Below are 16865 nucleotides of genomic sequence, written 5' to 3' on the forward strand. Positions count from 1 at the left end.
CTTGGCGTTATTTTCATTCATTATCATTCGAGGTGACCCTAAAGTATCCGCCAACTGAAATCCCAGGTGACAGTTTGTACCGGAAGAAGAGGAGTGAAGCATAGGAGGATTTAATAAAGGAAGTGAAAAAAGCAGCTGTCCAGGAGAATGTAGCAAACACAGATGGGATGGGAGTGCCAAAGAGAATGAAGAGCCGATAGGGGATCCATCCAAAAGAATGACAGAGTCTGCATTAAAGAGAAGGTGGCTGAGGACAGAGTGAGCAGCGGCATGAATCCAAAAAGAATCAGCCTGTGAGTGTAGCAGCAACACGGATGACATTGGCAGGTCAAATAACTGATATTGAACTGGAAGAGCAGGAGGCAACTTGCAAAGGACTCATAGTTGTAGGAACTAAGAGATCGATTTTGTTGTGAATTTATTGGAGTTTCATTTAAAAATTATAGAGCTTTTTTCCACCGGTTGCTTATTTTCCCTTTCAGAAATGCTTTTCAGCTCAGAGTTTAGACTTCTATCATGTCAAATTCTGTTCCGTGAACAAAATGTTAGTCAAAAATAAAAATATGCACCACTTTCAAAGAGGCCGAAGGCCGCAAATGAGGGAAATTCCTTGCAAAATCAAAAGTGGTATTTTTAGTCAGTCTATTTATTCTCTACCATTTCATACTCACCCTGTTGATCAACTCCCCCACCATGCCGGTCCAGCTGCCATTAGGCTCAGGTGCTCCATATAGCCCATCATCCACCAGCTTAATCTTGAAGGAGAACTTCAGGATGTCTGCCAGCTCCCTCAGCATGTCCACACAGAAACCTTCGTACTGATCATTTCCTTGGAAGTCCTGATAATTGGACTTGCGCATTACATATGGGTTTTCCTGTCAGACCAAGAACAAAAACATTGGGCTGTTGGCTGAAACATATTAAAAGGAAAAGAAACACAAGCTGGTGCACATTATGTATGTTTAATAACACATTACCAGTATAGTGGTGACAATTAAGGACTTGTTAGCTAGTGTTTCTGAGGCATTGAGGTCCAAGGAAGTTGAGTTCATTGCCAATGTGTTGTTGGAATACCAAGTCCCAATCTGTGGGGAAGAAAGAGGAATTAAGCACAATCTTAACTATATAAAAAAAAATCCACAAAAATGGAAATGCAGAAATGCTAACTGTTTTTGAATTGGAAACCTCACTTTATTTCAACGATCCAATATCCCTTACAGACTCCTGTGCAGCTCTTCAGTCCTTGGGTTATTGCATTTTTACTGTTAATCTGCTTTCCAAGTTCTAGTTGCATGAGGACAAAAGTAAGAGTTTAAATGATTGAAATAGACAATTCCTGTAAGAATATAAAATTTGCTTTGGAAAATTTCTAAAAATCTTTTAGAAGATTCGTAGCTATAAACGGTTCTTCACGTTACAGGCTGGGGGTGTATAGTAGCACCGTCAGAGCGGTCCAACTTTCATGTTGTATGCCCATGCTTTACAACATTGGTTTCCAAGTCCCGGTGCTTGAGAGCTACTATTCTGAAACTTTTTGAAGCACATCAGCTCTAATACACCAAAATCAAATGGCTGAATTCCCTGTCCAGCGTGTCATTTAGCTCTACAGAGGGGTGGCAACAAGCCATTCATTAGATTCAGGATTGTTGAAGTAGAGATGCACCTAAAAGTTGCAGGACGGCACTTAGGAACAGCTTCTTTACGAGATTAAAAACAGACCCCATTAAACTAAAATCTAATAAAAAGAATATCAGAAAAATTAAAAGTGACAGGTTAATAAAAATAAATACAATTGCAAGATCATATGTAAAATGATAAAAATATGAGGAATATGGTGTGTCTGCAAAACACAGTAAAAGGAATGCTATTTCATTAAATCACAACTACTCTCTATATAAATGTCCATTAAGAACATAAAATTATGCTATGCTATAATAAGTATGATTCATTAGAACCATATAATCTGACAACCTTTTTAATAAATCAGGCTTGCCTTGGGTAAACTCTCAATAATTTGGGCTGGAAGCTTCTGCGTTGCACAATTTGTTAGGTATAAAGAGGAATCGTTGTTTTTGAGTTGCCTTTTGAAGGGCAATAAGAAGTTGACCCCAACTCAAAAGCCTTCATTTTATTACTTAATTTACTGTCCAGTGGTCAAGAAGATTTGATCATAGTTGATTGCATCTGATTAGTCTAAAGATGCTGAGTATAATTTCCACTCAGGGTTAATCAGGTCAGCTCAATACATTGTAAAAATTAAGATTGCAAAAAAAAAAAAGAAAGAAAAGAAAAGAAAAGTAAGGAGCTCATTATTTCAAAGAGACATTTAACAGAAATTCACAGCAATCAGCCACTTAGCTTTCAGATTGTTTTAATATAATATTTCCAGTAAAGGGTGATAGGAAAAATGTTGGAAGGTCAAAACAAAATCAGTAAAAAGAACAAACAGTCTTTACCAGGCATGGACAGAAACCTGAAGATGAATGAATGAATGCATGAAAGAGCTGCTTGATAAACCCTTTAGGTCTTTGGACATCTATTCTGGGATTCTTGTATAACTGATGATCTTAGAAATGTTTACATTTCAAAGTTAGTTTCAGTAGGGAGATGTATTATTTATTACTCTTTAAAACTGAGTAAAGATAATATCAGATTTATGTATCCAATGGCTAAGATCTCCACCTTGTTCTTGTTCTCTTACCTCTTTATGGCCTGCAGGGTGTTTCTCCAGGATCTTCAGGGTGTAGTTGGTCCTCTGTCCTTTACTGTTGAACTCAATGTGGCCTGTCAGGCCGTCATATTCTACCTGATAAAATGAGAGATCACACAAAAACAAAGATAAATGACTGTTCAACAGCCTAATTTGTGAGTTTCTGCTTATAAAATCAGTTGATACACAGGTTGATATTAATCAAAGAAAAAGTGAATGCTGTATATTGCTGGTTATGGCTGGTTTGCAAATGTTTGAATCTGTTTAAAACAGATCGACAGCTGTCATTTTTTTCAAATGTGACCTATGAGTCGGGCTGAGATAAACCAAAACAACAAATACATTCTCCACAAAAAAGATCCAGGAATAAAAGGTCAAGCAATTTTACATTAACCCAACAAGCTCCAGTTCACAAAAATGTTACTATCTCTTTAAATACTTCATGTTGAGAGATTTTTCATGTATTTATTTATTTATTAACTTAAAATGCAACAGTTAGGTCTGAAATGGTGAAAGTTGCAACACACTTTATTTCACACCATCTGTGAGTTTATTATGAACGATAAAGAAAAAACAAAATCAGAGTGACCTTCCTACTCTTTGTCCTTGTTTCTTAGTATGGTTTTCATAATGATTTTTAATGGAATATTTATGTCTAAATAAACAGATTGAATTAGACTGTGAATTGAACTGAACCAGTTGCTCCAGCACCACAGTATTTCAGCAGTTGTCATGATCAAACGCCATAATACGAACTGAAATGTGCAAAAACAACAAATAATTCATGAAACCGGATCAATTGATTTGAATTTGTGTCAGTTTCATCTGACACAAAACGTGTTGATTCGTTTGTTATTGAATGAAAAACAAAACAAAAAACACAGAAACGTGATCACAAACTCCAAAACAAATGCAAATTGGAAACGGAAACTGAGAAAACTGACGGTACATCAGATCAGTGACAGAGCTGCTGGAATACGTGCTTGCAGTAATGTGCAAATAAGTGTGAGACTTGTGTGATACACGTGCAGCCAAGCATGCATTTTGTTCCTGAGTTTATGTGAGTTATGTGTTATGGAGTACACATTCAATATGAATGGGTGTGTGTGTGTGTGTGCATGACTCAAGATGAATTACATCCCAAAAAAAGTGGAGCGAGAAAGACAGAGAGAGGGAGAGAGGTCCCCGGTTGCTGCCAAACGCAGGGCAGAGATGATGAAGTGATGTACTGTGAGCTACAAAAACAATATGGAGGAAGAAGCATCATCAGTGGATGGAAAAAACAAGAACTGGCAGACAGATACAAACAAGGAAACAGGAAAATGAGAGTAAATCAAATGAATATCAAAAAGCAAAGATACAAATTTAACAGTAGGGCAATCTAAAAAGTTCTTTATATATGTTGAATCTAAACATTTATTTTCGTCTTAGTCATGTTGAAAACAATGCAAACTATTTTACAATACTAAGATTTATAGACATAATTTATGAGCCTCCTGAAGAAAAAGTCAAACTGAAATGCAACCTAATAGTTCCTGTTAGAAAAGAAGACGACTACAAAGACAGTGGAAAATGCAAAAAATGAGTAACAGACATCAAAGCACACAGAAAATGCACAAAGCGTCATTAAACTAATACAAGCACATGTAAAATAATCAGATAATGTTGCATCTATCAGACACCTTTAAGATTACGCCTCCAAATAAGGGAAAATGACAGCTAATGGGTAGCTAATCAAAGTCTAATGTAAATTTATGAGTAGGATAAAATACCATGTGAATCATGTAGACTGATTTAAATACAGTTTCAAAGTGTTTTATTGATAATAACTACAACTAACACCATAGTCTGGTTTTGCACAGCGGGATTCTCAACATGTAATTTCAATGTGCAAAACGACGTCCCAAAAGAATGAAGCGTCTCTACAAAGTCAGCACTTTGCTCCTTCAGTCTTTTTTTATTAGCTCTAAATAATAATAATCTACCATGCTAAAATATAATTTAAGACATTATGGCAACAGAAATGAGTTTTTTGCATTCCAGCAACTATATGAAATGTCCACATTACATTAGAAAGCAATGCTACATCACTGCTGATAAATTATCTCATTTAAATATAAGTCCGATAGAAACTGTTCAACCAACTAACCAGCTCTCATTGGACAAAATGTGAAAACTTCAAGGCATGTGAATCCTTTTGTAAGGCATTGCATCTATTCATAAAATAATTTAAATTAAAAAAAAATCCCTAGAAATGATTCTTATTGTTCTGCGTTCAGCTTTATTTACATTTCCAGATTTATTTTACAGTTTTTGTTTACAGTATTTTATTTTAGTTTGTTTTTTTCTGACAGATGCACGTGGTTGCTGAAGTTCTCCGTTTCCTCGGCTCGTGCAAATGAACTGTGGGTATGTGAAGTAAATGTGTGTGTGTGTGTTTACCATGCGTAGGTAGTTCATGAGGCTGGTCCCATGTTGCCAGATGAGGGGGGAGGTGCAGCTCAGTGGCTTCACGCCAATCTCCTGACTGCGGTTCAGCTCCCGCACCGCGCTCACCACCACGTGAACAGCATCAAACATCAGGGCGGATGACAGCTAGGTATGAAATAAATTAATAAGTAAGCATTTTCCCTTCCATCTCTTTTGCTCAAGAAGGTGCTATGAGGTTGCAGTCACAACACAACCATCATTTTAATAACTGAATTCTGCAGGAAGTATTCAAGGTTACAAAACCATAATGAATTGTACAAATGGTTAAATTTAATTCTAAGGGTTTGTTAATTTGTTGAAAAGTGTATGAAAAGCACATTGGCTGATATAAATTAAAACAAATGATTGTTGCATCTCTGTTGACTGTGCATGAATACATCTGAAGACGAAAAGAATGTAGAATATCCCAGTTATACTGTCAGCAGAGCTTTGATGAGACAAATAGATACAAATACATACAAGTTATCAGTAAGAAGTTCATGCAGAATGTTGTAAAGTTGCTGCAGCACACAATATACATACACACAGTTTCATAGAATCCTTCAAAAGACAATACAATTGCTTAACATCAACAACATTTTGTTTAACTGCGCAACCAAAAACTTCCAGTTAAGGTTTTAAAGTCTTCAAAATAAGAAGGAGGGAAGTGGACCAGAGACTTTCGCCCAGTGCTCCATTGTATTTATTGTGATGATGATAAAAGCATTGAGAAAAATATATATTGCAAAATTCCTTGCTGTTTTATTTAGCTGTAAATCTTTTCACTATATTTGGAGATAAATAAACAAACCAGTTTCCAATAAGCTACTTTACTGCACTGTGTGCATTAAGTAAGTGCTCCAAATAAATACAAGTAAATGTAGCTTTCCCTACGCTTTCATGAAAGTAGTAATGGAGAGAAAGACTTTCAAGTGTGAAAATAATCCCAGCCACACTCAATAGAAGTTCAGTGGTACTATCACATTGTGACACAATATTTTATTTTCCTCCCAAAAGATGGTAAATGATGCCACATCACTTGCATGAAGAAAAACTTGAGACTGAAAATTCTTCATTGGGTGAAAAAAAAAAAACATATCACGATGCAGAAAGCAATTACTTTAAAGTCACTTTATGGTGCATTCATACCTGATTACATTCTGCCTAATCATCCACTCAACCGGATAACCTGTGTGATGTACAATCCGTCATCTATCCTGGTTCAGTGGGGTCTGCGCAGGAAGCCCACATGTTTTGTGGCTGTACTGATTGTGCACACTTACAGGGCAAAGTCACCACGCTGTCTGTGTGCATTTTTGTCATGCAGATGACAAAGTAGCTCATCAACCTCCCTCCACTGAGGCTGTAGCAAGACATGCATTTTTCTTAATGGAATGCTACATTTTGTATTTTTAACTTAGGCATCATTGGAAAAATACAGATGTGTGCAGGCAGGCTGCATTCATGGAAAAAGCAAAAGTATGTTGAACCCTTTTGAGGGTCAGATAAGATGGAGAGACAGAAAAACCACTCCATAAATTAGGCAATATAAAATGAAGTGGAATGACAGGCAAAAAAGGAAAAAGAGGCTTGGAGAAAAACCCCAGTTGGAATCTGTCAGTATTCGGAATATACTATATAATAACTTATAGTATATAAGTTATTAATATATGATTAATATAAAGAGCTGAAGATCAAAGTTCATAGATGCGGCTCCCAAAACCTTTGAGGTTCTGAGGCAGTCTGAACAGATTGAAATTACTTCTGGGTGATGCAAGCAACTAGTCGGGATATTGTTGAGGAAGAAAAATATCGACTTGATCAATATTTAGTTTCTCTTCTTTTACAGCAAACAGCAAAGACGGGCAGGCTCCAGACGTTTGAGGTGTGTGAAAAAAAATCAGACTGTCAGTCAGAAAGCAATACTGAAGTCAACAAGCGTTTTACCATAGAACAACATAAAGAAGTGGCAACAAAGAGAGGAGCATTCAGAAAATAGCTCAGACGTTGTTCGAGGTGGGCTTCAAAACAAAACAAAGAAAATCTATTTATTGGCAGCTACAAAAATCACAGTCGAAATAGCAAAGACGCTTTAGCACAGAGACGAGAAAAACTTCAAACACAAAAGGAAAGCAGACGAGTGAGGGAGAAAAGAAGGTAAAAAGGATGGTAATGAGATTGGACAAAAATGGATGCAACTTTGTTGTCTTTCTTGCATTTGGTTTAAGGTATAGCAATAACATACATGTTGATTGGTTATAATTGTAAAGCTGTTTACTCAGTCATTTTAGAGCACAAATAACTACTTCAGTTTAAAACAGGAAGAAACTGCTGGCTGTAGTGTTTAGATCTGTTTCTCATTTGTTGAATTGTATATAAATGATTAGTGGCAATGTCACGGTTGTGAAGCTTTGGCTGAATTTGTGCAGAAAATAAGAAAAAAGTTAAGCACACCTGCTATCAGTTGCATTCAACTCATGGGGCTGAATGATTCTATCGGAGTCTGTTTGGTCAGTTGTCTTTCAGACTGACACTCTTAGAGAATCAGATAAATTGCAGAGAGGCAGAGCTGTACAATCTGTGAAAGCTTGATAAAAAAAGACAGATGCTTGCAGATAGAGGTTTTTGGCAAGGTAATAGATTCAGAGCTTAATGACATCAGCTAAGAATGGTTTGAAATGAGAGACAGATAGATAAGGGAAAAAGAGAACGTGAGAAAAAATAATTGGCAGCTCTCACGGGTTTTTGTCTGGAACCACAGCTGTTTCTACAGGCTCACATGTGCCACTTTGCAGTGAGCTTCCTCCTCATATATCAGTCTCAAACTTTTCGAACATGCCCTTTCTGCTTGTCAACATGGTATAAACATTCCTAATTAGCATCCAGGCAGACTTCAGTGTGTTGCTTATTTTAACATAAGCATTGTGTGTGAGATTCGTAGGACAAGACAGACTGGACGATGAAACAGAAGACACAAATATGCCACACAAATCGGTATATGAGACAAACGTTCCTCTTAATTATTTTGACTTTTTTAGAAGATGGTCTTACTACAGTATGTGCTTTGTCTCATTATTTCCATATTTTTTAACAGTCAACATAAACAAAAAGACTGACGTGCACAAACATAAGAATAAAACATCCAGAAGTACAGCACAGTTATAATGATGACAGAGTTTCTATATAGATGAGGCATATTTTAATTTAAAGCCTTATAACTTTCTACTTTATATTGTTGTTCCTGTAAGGTTGTTAATGTTTCAGAAAAAAGGGAAATAGAGCACAAACATGGTTTGTTGTGAGAGCTCAGATCAGAATCAGGTTGCTGCAATAAGAAAAATAAAAAAGCTTATTTTTAGAATTTATCTATGTTGAATAACTGCAAAGTGAAATTCTCCAATATATAATTGTACTTGCATTGAAGTAAAGACCATTTGGGACTATTTCAATTGCTCCAGCTTGATCAGTCTTTGCTCAGATTAAGTGCTACCATGTTGATCTTTGGTCTGCATACAGCTGGAGGGTGAAGACGTTTTCTGTGAATTTCTCTCACCGCAGGTCCTGGGTACGGGTTGATGTTGCACCCTTCTTTCCACGACAAGTTCAGGCTCCTGATGAAATCCAGGTAGAAAGGATGGGAGATGTTCAACATGGAGAAACCAACGATGTTGGACTGGTCACCCACCACATCATCTAGCTGGAGCAGAGGGAAATCCTTAAGGCCAGATGACAAAGAAAGGAAGAAAGTAAAACTTTTTGTCAGCAATTTATTTAAAATTGGCATTGAGCATTCCAGATAGCAGAACATATTAAACTTAAAATCATTTTCAGATCAAGACATGAGAAAATAAAAAAAAATATGGAAATCAATGAAAGACCAGGATTGGATTTTCTTCAGGCTAGTCGACTTTAAAACTCAGAGTTGGCTCATAATGTAAAAGTAAAATAGAGATGGACATCAAAAGCTGGGAAATTTCAAAGAAATTCAAATAGTCCTTGAAGACAAGTTGATGTCACGCTGAGCTCTGCTGCTGAAACAAACCAGAATCAAAATGTTTGTTTTGCCCTCAAAGGGTTTGTGTTACGCAACACATGCTGACACTGAAATATTTAGCCAGAGTTGTAGGGAGCAGAGAATGTGGGTGAGCGAACCAAACACTTCTCCTGCTGATTTGTCACCTGATGACAACATCAGGTGACACCAGCTGTCAACACAATTGTATTACACTGAAATAAACTAACCCTGCTGTTTCATTTTTTTTTTTAAGTTAGACCAAATAAGGGGAAAAAAATAACACTTTCAACTTATTCATTTCATTTCTTGCCCAGAAAACAACAATCAACAGCGATTCTCTAACATAATTAAAACATAGGCATTTCTAAACTACTCTAATTAAATTACTTTGGCATTGCTAAGCCTCAAATTGTGCCAAATCTAAAAGCAGCAGATGGCATGTCAGCATATGTCACTTCTGGTTTGGTGGCATATGCTGATTCTACGGCAACGTGTGCCTGCCATTAGATGGTACGCCGCTGATTCGGATCACTTTAACTCAGCGGGTGATGCTGCATCTTGCTGTTAGTTCGCACATTTATTGATAATTCTGCCATGCTTTTATACTTCTTTCAAAAGAATTATACAAATAGACGTACACAAGTGGATGATCTAAAATTAACTGTGATTCTATAAGGGTGGGGTACTTTTCCCAAATGTTTGTTTATATGAAGACTTTAATCATACTTTTACATTTTTTTATAAAGCAAATATAAATCTGCATACAGATGCTTAAGATCTCAGATCAAGCCGTCCGTAACAGTTTAACTCTAGATAAGCAACTATACTGATGAATACTGAGAGATCTGTGCAACTTTAACTTTTGAAAATGATTATTTTACAATCTGGCTTGATTCATATCTCATTTATGTGAATATACGATTTGAACTATGTCGCCGCTGTTCAGGCATTTGATTTTTGGGTGTGCAAATCACCCGTATGAAACTCACAGCTCTTCTTTTTTGGCTAAATTTGGATAAATGTGCAAACATCTGGTCAGCAGTTGTTAGCATGAGCTAACAGCTAGACTGTCACTGGCTGTGTCTCCACTCTGGATTGTTTTGACATAAATGTCTAATTAGAAAAAAAAAAGTCTATAAAAGATATAAAACACTTCAATTTATTAATTAATTTATTATGGAGATGAATAGATTTTGAAGCTTTCTTTGCTGATCAGTACAAATATATATATATATATTTTACATTTATTCACTAAAACATCTCTGTCTTTTTCTTATCTGTTGTATTTCCATTGTTTCTTGCGGCTGAGAAACTGTTGCTGTCATTGTTGCCGATGCTCTTGCCGGATGCCAAATCAATTTCAGCAGCAGCCAGGCCGGCTGTCAGACTGTCGCCCTGCCAGCTCTGACAAAGAGCAGTTGGCTGGCCGGGTTGCAGGGACCAGGCCAACGCTGCTGAGGGAGAAAGCACTGCGACAGCATTCCAGAAGGACACCAGTGATGCATTGACTGCAGCATGCTTCACGCTAGATGTTCATTTAAAAAGAAGCTGGTCTTTAGGCTAGTCCATGCTGGTAACTAATGAGTTCAACTGTTTAAACATGTGAGCTCTTAAAAGCAGAGAGTAATGCTCAAGAGGCAATGACCTTCACAAGTCCTTAGGAGTTTGATGGGTAAATTAATAAAGGTAATAACTTTCTGATTATTTTACTTTGACATGCACACTTTTAAGTTCCTCTATGCATTTATGTTAATGCATTTAAGTAGTAAGTTTTTTTCTAAGATGAAGAGTCACTAGCTGCTGTGTGAGAAGTTCATCTGTAACCATGCCAGTGGTTAGTGGAGCTGCTTTTACAATTCCATTTTCAAGTATTGGAAGCATTTTCAGACACTGCATTGTAGCAATAATAACTAATACCAACTGATTCCCCGCATGGTAGAGGCCTTTACCAACAGCTGGTCATGGTTTGAATCTCATACATGCTTAAAACATCATTTCACAATTATTTTCAGTCAAACACCCAAATACCTGCTGACCTCTCAACTCATAAACACTAACTGAGGAATCAACAGGTGGCACTTGAATGAGAAGAGTAACATTTTGATGTTATCTTAAAAGACTATCGGTAAAGTGAGTATTGAACATACAACTGTTTTCTTTAGATATTGTCAGTGTTGCCATTGACAACAATCCACCTCATCCAGACATACAAAGAAAGCAAAGTACACTAGTTCATAAACAAAGTTATGTTTACAGGGAGTCAAACATTGAACAGACTTACAGAAACTCATTACTATGTGTGAAAGCTATTTTTGGTAATGAGAACTTCAGGAAATCCACTGCACTAAGAATTATTTAGATGTGAATTTGACAAATGTCTTAAAACAAATTACAGCCTTAAATCTTTTAAAGATCGAATCTTTGCGTTATTAGTTTTTCTTGGGTTATTGTTTCCTCTCCTCTGTGAGAGATTCCATGAACTTATGGCTCGATGAGGACGCTGAAAGTTGACTCCAATCCAGTCCTAAGTTTAGAAAAAAAAACTGTAGCCATTACTATTAGTGGTTTGCAATAGGAAGACTTTTGTGAAGGTCTCATTGTTTTGTTAATGAGATCCATCAGTTATTATCAAACCAGCTAATATTGATTTACACATTGCTGCAGGAATGACTCAGTTTTTACCTGGGTTCTCTGCTTTCTGTGGCTTTCATAGATACTTCTTTTTTTTTGTTTATGCATACCTTCATGAGGGGAGTAATTTGCTTTTTATGTGTGCAATAGTGGAGTTGTTGTCGACAGCTGGTGTACATTTTATGTCTAAATCCTTAAACTGAGTAAACCCCAGGTTGTTAGTCCACCCACGCATGCACGCATCAACACTAAGGACAATTTAAATGGTGATTTAATCTAACACATATGTTTTGGACAGTCAGAAGTAACTAGAGAGGACCTGGGCCTACATGGGAAGAACGTACAAGATTCACACAGAAAGACTCTGCAGTTCTAAAAACTGCATGCAACCGCAAACAGACAAATAAAAATAAATGAATCTCAAACCAAATTATTAACTGTAATGAGTTTGTTAACTTTAAGCAGTTTAAAATGAACCAGTATGTAGTTGGCAATAAAAAAGACAGATTAAGCAACAATAATGATTCCCACAGACTAGAAATCGGAGCAGAATCATCATGCCTAATGATTGACTCCCTTTTGTGTTGCGTATGCTCCAAGAACATTAGGGTTAATATTGAAATCGCACTTTTCTTCACCAGCATTTTTACAGTCTGCAGAGCATGTTCAGTGCAAAGTTAAAGGTAGGTCACTGACACCGCTGCAGGTGAATGAAAATGCAAGAAAGAGGAGGCAGTGCTGAGATTGGGGGGGAATGACAAATTTGCCCTTGGTTTGTTAGTGCTGTGTGAACGGCCCCGTTAAAGTCTCATGTCATGCAGTGTTTAGAGTCAAGGCAGAGATCGAGAAACGTTATTATCCATGCAGGTTCTTTGTACAAGGGCACGACACCAAACAGGGGAATTATAATGATGACAAACAGTGGAAGGAGCAGCATGCATCTCTGATGAGCAGGGAGAGATGGAGAGAGGGAGAGAACAGGAAAGCTTCGCTTAAGGATGTAACATAAAAAAATATCCTGGAGGTGTGAAAAGGCTGCTTACACAGGAAAACACCAGATATTTTGCTAACGGTAGTATCTGGAAAAAAAAAAATGCTGTAGGGATATTGAGACAGAAAAGAAATTTGGTAAAATAAATTAACAGGAAAGTTTGAAGCCAAGGGGGGAAAGTACAAAGCAAATGATAGTAAAAGTAAGGAGTCCAATAAAATGTACGGTGATTCAGAAGAAGCAAAAAAATACAAGAACGGAGCACAATTTTTCAAGGTTAGAAGACACGTAGAAAAAGACAGAAGAAGTGAAGGTGCGACGAGAAAATGAAAATAAAACTAGATAAATCAATAAAAAAATATTTATGGAGCACTTTTCATACCCAGCAGGTCAGATGGAAGAAAACGTTCTTCACAGAGGATAAAACAGAAGTACAGAGATTGAATGTCTAAAGACTTCGGGGCAATCAGGGTGGCAGTGGTCCAGGAGGTAGGAGTTCACAGATTTCTCTACTCATAATGTACAGTGTGTAAAATAGATAAAACAAAACAAAAACTGCTTTGGTTAAAAATGTTTACCTTTTAAACATTACGCCCTCCTATGTGAACCATAAGGAAATTTGAAGCTGATTATTAAATAGCTGACTGGGTGAGTTTATGAGTTGATAGACGGTGAATCAATATATTAAATGAAACATATACACATGTGCAACTCTGCGTCTGTGAAGTCTCTTTCTGTCCTGAGGCCAGATTAAAAAAGGAGGATCTGAACGGTGGCATTAAAAAAAAACAAGAATTGGGTTCATTTTCAAGATGTTATTTTACTCACTTTCTGTCCAACAATGTTATTCCTTCAGCACGCATCAATATTGCATTCACCTCATCAAATATGAACGTTAGGTAATGATGTCATTTAGCAACTTTCAGGACGACCAATTCTTTCCTCACAGAGAAATTGGCAATACTGACATAAACAAAAGTGGCTGAAAGTGAATCGATGTGTGTGTTACAGTGAAACTTAGATCTAATCATTGCATCAACCTCAATCAAACTTTTTCCTCTTCCACGGTCAAAAACAAGTCAGTGCAACCATTAATTACGATAACCCTGCAGGGATAAACTGATGGATGTATACTCAGGTCAGGGATTATCTGTATCTTTCCTATTTCCAAATTCCAAGTTTTGTCCATTGTTTTTCCAACAAAAAGTGATTAAAAAGGAAAAGAAAAGCGATACAGAGAAAAACACTGAGATAAAGGTTTACAAGAATTGGGCAAGCAGGAATATAAAAAAATAAAAAAAGGTAATTACAAGGCAAAAGAAACAGGTATAAGGGAAAAAAAAATACTACTGATATATGGCCAGAGTGTGTAAGGAGTAGCAGGATGTAGATATGTTAGATGAAGATAAATAACCAATTGGAAATTCCTCTTGAATGATTTCGGATCAACAACTCTACAAGGCAAAAGGCTCTTACCATGGTGGTGAGGATGTACTTGTAGAAGGCTGACATCATCCCCAGCTCGTTAGCCTGCAACGCACAAAGATGAAAGGAGAAAGGTGAAGAAGGAAACCTCAATCCTAAACAAAGAAAAAACCACAACAGTTTTTTCATCAGGAAGTCTCATTTATCCATTATTTAAAGTCTCTACCAGATTTATTTATTATTTAAAAGGAAAACAAACAACAAGGACGCCACATTAGAAGCAAAGAAAAGGTTGAAAAGAAGGAAGCTAAACGAGTTTAGTGTGAAATTTTTGGTTGAGTAAAATAAAACCAAGAAGACACTTTGATTTAACCTAAATCAGGCAATAGACTGAGGACACGACTGACAATGCAGACCCATCTTCTGTTTATTTTGCTACTGTTTTACGCCTGTTATTGAATGATTTCAGCACAGATTTCACAACGTGGATTTCACTACTTATTTCTAGACAAATCCACTAGGACCAGCAGATGGGAGCAATGAACAACCTATTTTTGCTTTAACATAAATGTTATCCTCTCTTTAGACCCAAACACAAACAGCTGTTAATCAAAAAGATGGAGAAAATGTTTTATTTTTATCATTTGAATTAACAGAGAACTCCAGGTCCTGACCTCATGAAATATTCATTAAAAAGGCTTCCCCTTAAATGATTCATGAGGCAAAAAGCATTGACTGAAGGACAGCATTAGGCTGTATTAATTTGTATTTATTTTGAATTACAAAATAACATTTACATTCAAAAAAAGAGGTAATTGATTTCTAAAGTTTCCCTGCCTCTCTGCAGTTCCTCTTCTCTCCTTCACCTCAGCGCTCCAGTCATGAGAGCAAAGATTTCTCAGGGCCGCTTACGAAGGTATGAGATGCAGACATTTGTTCATGTATTTGATTTAAATTTATGAATATTTACATGCAAATTATCTGTGGAAATGTTACACATTAAATGGTTTGGCTTCCATATTTGTATTTATTTGATTAGAAGAAGAAATAATTCTCCTGCTTTGGATACTTTTCAGGTACAAAGAACAAGATCGATCGTGGACTCCATCAACTGGTTTTGCAGGAAAAAAAAACCCCCTAAGAGTTTAATCATCTCAGTAAACAATAAAACACTTAAATTGAACAAGAAGAGGAGATGTTTCACATAATGCTATAGGCCTTTTACGGTCTCAGAAGAGCAGTTTGTAATCACAGCAGCAAACCAAATGACGCAAATCAGATTTTGATTTCTTCGTTGTTGTCTTCTGCCTTTTAGTCAGATTCTAAAAATGATATATTATATTATAGTGAGTCATAAAGTAAGAAACGCAGTCTGAGAACATTTGAGCACATTGGAGCCGACAGTTTTTTGAGTACAGTGTTTCCCATTATAAAGCTACCAACAGTGACAGGGTGGGCATTATTATTTCCTAACTGTGCAGATGTCAAGGTTAGTGTGTGGGATTCTGGTGTAATAGTGTTTCACAAGTCATCTTGCCAACTCTTCTTTAAATATGGCTTTTTTCTGGTTGCCTCTGGTTGTTTAGATGGAAGAATTACCAAGATCAACAACCAAACTAGTTCAAATATTGTGTCTGTAGATGTGAGTGAGTCCAGCTCTGCTGATTTGGTCCATTGTAAAACTAAAACAGTCACAACTTAGATTTTAGAGCAACTGACAGAAAATAATCAATTTTACTTTAATGCAACTTTAATTAGTTCTCTTTCTGGTAAGTCTAAATGTGAGCTAAAAGTTTTCTAATTTTCTAACAACACTAGAATAATAACTCGTCTTTGTTTATTAATAGAGTTGCCATGAGACTGATTTGATATGAGCCACAACTTATGTGCTTTGGATATTTTGATTGTTAATTATGTTTGACAAAGAAGTGCTTTTTTAGTACATGCTTGAAAAAATATTTTTAATTCTGTATAAGTTGTCACAATATACTCAAATCATGTTGCGCAGATGCCGTCAGAATTACCTTAAAAATAAATATTTACATATTTTGCTGATGTCCATGACATGCAGTGCACAGGCTCACCTTTCTGAGAATATGATAAGAGATGGAGGCATTAGCATCGATGATGATGGTAGCCACTTTGTCGTCACGGATCTCCTTCAGCAAAGGGGTGGGATCCAGACTTTCATCCAGCATTCGCACCGACAGCGTCTCCCTGGAGATAAGGAAGTGGCGAACAAGCTCCTCCAATCGGAGCAGGCCTGCAGAACAAGAAACAAAAGAGAGAAGCAAAAGTCTTTAAGAATGAGGTACAAATATGATAACTGCTCCTAAACATGGCTTTTAGAAGAATCTCTCTTTATTGGTAAAGTAACTCAGCAATTAGTTGATTCAACAAACAAGGCTATAGGTGTCAGACATTGTGAAGCTGAAAAAGTATGGGTCAGAAGAGACATTACGTACATAAACCGTGTTCGATTGAGTAATAAGCTTGTTTGCTTGTTATATTATTACTTTGATTTGAAGAAGAGAAAAAATAAAACTGCAATTGATGGGATTCAGAATCATTAGAGTGACAAATAACTGTTGCTGCTTCATTGCCCTAAAAGAGGCAATAAACAG

The 16865-nt window shown here is 36.6% G+C and overlaps 1 protein-coding gene across 2 annotated transcripts in view; it reads right to left on the minus strand.

Annotated features, from left to right (window-relative positions):
• LOC103130107 (glutamate receptor ionotropic, kainate 5-like) overlaps positions 1–16865 on the minus strand; it is a 79219-nt gene that overhangs the window by 41720 nt on the left and 20634 nt on the right. For both annotated transcript variants that reach the window (XR_001660187.1, XM_016665667.1), the window contains exons 5-11: positions 16326–16504; positions 14293–14346; positions 8733–8894; positions 5153–5305; positions 2702–2806; positions 978–1085; positions 672–875 (exon numbers count right to left, since the gene is read on the minus strand). Coding sequence is in view for 1 of the 2 variants with exons in the window: in XM_016665667.1 (XP_016521153.1) it covers positions 672–875; positions 978–1085; positions 2702–2806; positions 5153–5305; positions 8733–8894; positions 14293–14346; positions 16326–16504 (965 nt within the window). In the remaining variant the exon portion in view is untranslated. The remainder of the gene's footprint in view (positions 1–671; positions 876–977; positions 1086–2701; positions 2807–5152; positions 5306–8732; positions 8895–14292; positions 14347–16325; positions 16505–16865) is intronic.

The sequence above is a fragment of the Poecilia formosa genome, unplaced genomic scaffold (assembly GCF_000485575.1).
Source record: "Poecilia formosa unplaced genomic scaffold, Poecilia_formosa-5.1.2 Scaffold607, whole genome shotgun sequence".
In the NCBI taxonomy this organism is placed as follows: domain Eukaryota; kingdom Metazoa; phylum Chordata; class Actinopteri; order Cyprinodontiformes; family Poeciliidae; genus Poecilia; species Poecilia formosa.